Source organism: Echinops telfairi, unplaced genomic scaffold (assembly GCF_000313985.2).
Source record: "Echinops telfairi isolate 266 unplaced genomic scaffold, ASM31398v2 ScPeMD7_7457;HRSCAF=8495, whole genome shotgun sequence".
Lineage (NCBI taxonomy): Eukaryota > Metazoa > Chordata > Mammalia > Afrosoricida > Tenrecidae > Echinops > Echinops telfairi.
The window spans coordinates 44,950,252-44,956,206 of record NW_022111357.1 but is presented as its reverse complement, the minus strand read 5'-3'; the positions used below and the strand labels follow the sequence as shown (position 1 = coordinate 44,956,206).

Sequence of the window (5,955 nt, the reverse complement as noted above, 5' to 3'; positions counted from 1 at the left end):
CCCCATCCTACAACCCACCCACCCACTCCGTTCCCTGCTTAGCAAATGAGCAGGTGCTCAGGCCTTGTGTCTTCCCTGGAAAGTGAGTTGCCCCTCCCTGGCCCCCTTCTCCCCCCTCCCCAGCCCTACTCTGTGGCCCACCTTGGCCCCACAGGGCCCCAGCCAGGGAAGACCAGGCCCCCTACCACCACCACAAAGTGTCACCTGACTTCCCACCCTCCCCCCCAGCCAGGCCTCTGGGTCTCTGTCCCCCTCACCTGCTCTCCCTGTCTCTCTCCCCTTCTTTGTCTCTGTCTCTGCCCCTCATTCTCGGGGTCTTAACCTCACTGCCCTCCCCCTTCCACCACAGGGCCCTGCCTCCCTGGCCCCGGTTCCTCGCGGGGGCACTGGCTGGGACAACGGCCACTTCGCTGACCTATCCACTGGACCTGGTCCGAGCTCGGATGGCCGTGACTCCAAAGGAGATGTGAGTCCGGAGGGGCGGTGTCCCTTAGAGATGGGAGCCCCTTCCCAGGCCCCCAGGGTGGGTCTGGGCCTCTGTGGCTGCCGGAGAAGAAGCACCGTGAGCGGGTGCCCCTGGCTGGTGCCCGGGATCTGTGGTTACTTTCTGTCAAGTGTATGTGAGTGAGACTTCTGACTTTAGTCCACGGGGGACCCCTGGGCTGCCCGGCTGGGGCTCGGGAGTGGAGGGGCAGCACAGGAATGTCCTCAGGTGTGGCCCCTGGTTCCCTAGCGATTGCTCAGTGCCAGGGACCCCAGAGGGGACATGTCCACACTGCCACAGGTCCAGTGCCTGGAGGACCGGGCAGCAGAGAAGCAGGGTCCCCACCGGCAGGGTCCCCACCGGCTGTCCGTGGAAGGCCCCTTGGCGAGCGGCTCCCTTACCTTGCAGGTACAGCAACATCTTTCACGTCTTCATCCGCATCTCCCGAGAGGAGGGACTCAAGACCCTCTACCACGGCTTCACGCCCACCCTGCTGGGCGTCATCCCGTACGCGGGCCTCAGCTTCTTCACCTACGAGACGCTCAAGAGCCTGCACAGAGGTGAGGGGCCCCCACCGGGCCACGTCTCCACCGCGGGGGCCTGGGCATTCAAAGCCTTTTAAAAGCCACCCCCCATCTTCCAGGGCGTTGTGCGGCACACAGGCTGGACTTAACCCACGTGCTTGCTCACACACGGGCTCACGTGCCCAGACCCAGACTCGGCCACGTGCATGAAGTGTGCAGGCCGCATGCAGGAAATGCCCTTGGGGATGTCCACACCGAGGCACGGGCAGAAGTGTGGGGGCACTGCAGTCGGCCAGTCACCACCATGGGGGGGGCCCAGTTATTTCAAGGTGGCCTTTTTCTTAAGAAATCTACAAAATGCTGCAGGCCCCTCCCGGCTGTCCCCTCTTGGCCGCCACCCCCGACGGCGGTGTACAGTGTCTCTCAGCACGTGTGCCCTTGGGTGGGACATGGCAGCGTTTCACAGGTGCAGGGCGGCACACAGGGTCACCTGGTGTGGGCCTGCGGGCACCACTTCCCTCGGGGCTGGCATAGTGCTCAGGCGCGGCCGGGTCTCGAGAACCGCCTTGGCACCTCCCACTGCCTCCAGCTCCAGGGGCCCCAGGGAGTGCAGCTGCCTCCTCACCTGGCCTTGGCCTCGTGTGTGACCATCCCGGTCCCTGCTCTCGCCAGACATAAGTATGTCCCTCAGCAGAGATGGCGATCAGGAATCTCCCCCCTCCCGGAGGCTAGGTTACCTTGGAAGGACACAGCGGTTTGATGCTCCTCTCTCACAGCTGTGGACTCACTTGCTGCCACGTCACTTCTGATTCACGGCGACTCCAGGTGTGGGAATAGAGCTGCTCCCTGGGGGGAGGGAGAGCACCAGGCCTTTACTCTTAGGCACCTCAGCCGGCCTGTGCACCACCTGGGGCGGGGAGGCATGGGTTTGGAGATGTTGCAACCCTCAGCTGGGCTGTATCACCTGGCTGTGGGCCTGGCCAGCTCCAGACTGCTGCTTCTCGCACGGTCACTCTGTGCCCCTCGCACGCACAGCAGTCACTCCGGCAATGGGAGTGCCCTGTGACCTTTCTCCACATCCTCGGCTGCCTGGCTGTTGTTCTGCCAATCTGGTGATCTGTACTTATAGTTGAGGTTTTTTTAATGCACTCTTATTTTCACTGTGGGTCGGAACCAACTCAATAGCACCCAGCAACAGCAGCATCATCAAGTTTAGGGACGGATTGCCCAGCAAGTCCCCCTGGCCCAGCTGCTTCTGGGATTGCAGTCTCGTGTGTGTGGTGCGTTGTTACAGTTGACGAAGCCATAGCACTGGGTTACTACTGTCCACGCCTGCAGCGCTCCAGTAGCTGGAACTGCCGGGACTAGACGCACGGGCTCCTTCTGGCCACGCGGGCCTTGTCCCGAGAGTCTCTGCGATTCCCCAGCATCTCTACTTCTGGAATTTGGTTTTAAAGGATTGAATTCAGGAGGAAAGGGAATGGACCCTGGTGGCCTGATGGGCGATCCGTGGGGCTGCTAACTGCAAGGTCAGCAGTTTGAATCCACCAGCGTATCCGAGGGAGAAAGATGAGGCTTTGTACTCCTGTGAAGAGTTTCGGTCTGGGAAACCACAGGGCGGTTGCCTCTGTCCTGCAGGGTCGCTCTGAGCGGGCATTGCCGCAAAGGCACTGAGTGTGAGGAGTGGGCATGGTGCCCGGGCACACCTGCACCCTGGTGGGATGGAGGAACCACACCCTCTCCATGCTCACGCCCACTTGTCACAACCGCCCCCCCCCTCCCCCTAGAGTACAGTGGCCACCGGCAGCCCTACCCCATGGAGCGCATGATCTTTGGGGCCTGCGCCGGCATCATCGGGCAGTCAGCCTCCTACCCGCTGGACGTGGTGCGGCGGCGCATGCAGACAGCCGGCGTCATGGGCTACCCACGCGCCTCCATCATGCGCACGATGTGGACCATCGTGCACGAGGAGGGCGCCGTCCGCGGCCTCTACAAGGGCCTGAGCATGAACTGGCTCAAGGGCCCCATCGCCGTGGGCATCAGCTTCACCACCTTTGACCTCATGCAGATTCTGCTGGAGCACCTGCAGCATTAGGGCTCCTCGCGCACATGCCCCAGCCCTGGTTTCCAAGCCCCAGAGAGCCAGGAGCCCCAGTCCCCTCCACCCCATTGGCCCAGAGTGCAGTGGGGGGAGGGGCTCCGTGGGGCCCTTGCAGGGGCTGTGCATTTACAGGGCCTGTGACCCCTCTAAGCACATAAGCTCAGAGCCAGACCCTGCCACCCCTGTTGGCTCTGAGCCAGGGGGCATTGTGGAGATGAGTGCAGGGGGAGGGGCCTGGCCTCCAGCGGTGGCACTGCCCTCCCCAGTCTGGAGCCCAGCTTTCGCTGCCATATCAACAGCCCGGAGCCCTGCTCTATATTTACTATGTAGTGGCGACTCTTTGGCCCCGTGTGTGTCCCTCTTGGCTAGACCCCAGTTTCCACAGCGAGGGTAGCTGGAGAAGGTGGGGGTATCCCAGGTACCCTGGGCTGCCCACCCACCCTGGCTCTGAGCTCCACTCGCCATTGGCCAGAAGCTCAACGCAGACCCAGCCCTCTGTGTGTAGGCATCATGGCCCTGGGCGTCTGTGGCTGGTCGCGCCCCAGGAAGGCTTGTCCCCAGGGGGGTCGAGCCTGGCGCAGTCTGGGTCATCTCAGGCAACAACTCTTTCCTAATGGCCTTTGCGCTTTTGACCTGGTCTTTCCCACATGGTGACCCAGGAGGTGCCTCCGCCTCACCTGGGGTGGTGTGCCCGCAAGCAGAGGGCTGATTCTATGTCTGGAATCAGCCAGGCATTACCACACATGACTTGTACACACCCTGCCCTTGGCACGGCTCTCTGACCTGCAGGTGTGACAGCCCCTCTTCCTCTCCATTATCTGCCTGCCTTACCCTGGGGTCCCCAGCAGCCCAGACAGTCTGGGGTAACAAGGGGGGGCAGCCCTTTACCACCCCCTAACCCTCGCTCACCCAGTGCTTAAGAGGCAGGGGCCTGGGGACCCCAGGCCGGGTGGACGGGTAGGGGGTGCCCAGGGGGTGCCCGGCAAGACAGGAGGGCAGGTGAGGCTTCTGGCCATGCGGTCCCATGGAGAGTCCTGGCAGTGCCACCCTTGGGCCCCGCTGCTGCTCCCGCCCCTTCTCCGGGGTAACACTTCTGTTGCCATGAAGACACTTTGTTTATATAGAATGTCTATATTTTAAAGATTTGTGTCAAGAGAGTATATTTAATAAAAATTAAAATCACTTTTTCTACTCACGTCTCTCCTTCAGCTCCAACCCGCCCTGCCCCGCCCCTGCCTCCTCACTCCCTCGACCCCTTGACCCCCAGCCTCCAGAAACCAGGAGTGACGTTTTCAGAAATCACGAGTCTGTTCTGTGGAGTCGAGCCTCTGTTGCCCTATTCCCGCCTGTACCTGTCATGTGTGGGGGCTGGCCTATGGTGGGTGCCCTTCCATTAGGCCTCCACAGTGCTTTCTTGTGGCCAAGGCTGGAGAAGGAGCCTCAGGTTCTCAGTGGGCTGCAGGCAGGGGCAGCCACCAGTGGAGGTGGCTGTCCTCCAGGCCCATGGGCTCCACTCCACGCCACGGCCCCCTGGCTGAGATTCCGGTAAACTGCGCCCTGTTATGCACAGACCTGCCATGTTTGGGGAGGGAGACCAAGATCAAGTCTACTGACTGACCCCTCACTGGTCAGCACCTAGGGTTTTGGTGAACCACAGCTGTCATGCAATGAGCCAGCCCCAGATCTGCTTCCCAGAGGGGACACCCCCACCCCTCATCATATGAAGGTGAGAGAAGTACCCCACCTCCCCCTCTCTCTGGCTGGTTCCGGTGGAAGAGACTGCAGCCCAGCCTGTCCTCAGGGCTGTCCTGTGACTGCAGACATGAGCCAACCCAACCCCAGGGAGCAGCAGACCCAGCAGGGAGTGGTGTGGCTGGTGGAAGCTGGTGACACTGAGCTGCTGGATCCAGCCTCACCTGATGCTCACCTGCCTCCCCTCGCTGGTAATGCGAATCACTGTCCCCTTTTTAAAGCTGATTACGTTGACGTGAATGTCCTGGGGCAGGCTCCTGCATGGTCACTGATATCTGGTGTGAAGGAGTCTGCTGGGACAGTCAAGGTTGTCAGTACCCAGTCTGTAGCTCAGCATTCAGTCCCACCACTGCTCAAGCCTGGTGGGGTTTCCCTTCAGGAGTATGACCCAGGACCCTTCACCCCTGCCTCTCTGAGTGGGACCTCAAGGAGGTGTGTGCTCAGGACTGGTCGCCAATTTCATCAGTTGCTCTCTGGTGCCCCCCTGCAAGTCTCTGTTGCTCCCTGCCTGCATCCCCGCTCCAAACTAGAGTTCCCTGGGGACCAGCCAGGACACTCCACCTGCCCTCAAGGTCTTGTCTCAGGGTCGGCTTCTGGGGGATGAGTCCAAGGGCGAACCAACCAAAGCACCAGCAAGACCTAGAGGGATAGCGTCCAGATTCACGCCACCTACCCCAAGCAAGTCATCAGAGGAGCTGGATTATATGAAGAAGAGTGTGGCATCAGGTTGGAGGCAGGCTTTTACCAACCTGCGGTGTGCAGATGACATGAACTTGCTGGCTGAAAGTGTGGAGGAACCGAAGTGTTTGCTGATGAAGATCAAGGATTGTAGCCTTCAGTGTGCACTACAACTCCGTGTAAGGACGGCCAAAACCCTCACCACTGGACCAAGAAGTAATGTCATGATAAATGGAGAAAAGGCTGAAGTTGTCAAGGACTTTGTCTTACTTGGATCCACAATTCAATGATTGTCAAAGTAGCAGACAAGATCAAAGGACGAATCGCATTGGGTAAATCAACTGCACACGACCTCTTTAGAATGTTACTAGCATGGATGTTACTTTGAGGACTAAGGTGTGCCTGACCCAAGCCAT

At 60.2% G+C, this 5,955-nt stretch overlaps 1 protein-coding gene across 1 annotated transcript in view; it reads left to right on the top strand.

The window, feature by feature from the left end:
- The window catches only part of SLC25A42 (solute carrier family 25 member 42), a 12,366-nt gene extending 8,066 nt beyond the window's left edge, over positions 1-4,300 (top strand). Inside the window, exons 6-8 of the mRNA XM_004705517.3 lie at positions 338-466; positions 893-1,044; positions 2,796-4,300. Coding sequence (XP_004705574.1) covers positions 338-466; positions 893-1,044; positions 2,796-3,103 — 589 coding nt within the window. The 3' untranslated portion in view covers positions 3,104-4,300. The remainder of the gene's footprint in view (positions 1-337; positions 467-892; positions 1,045-2,795) is intronic.
- Positions 4,301-5,955: the final 1,655 nt, after the last annotated feature.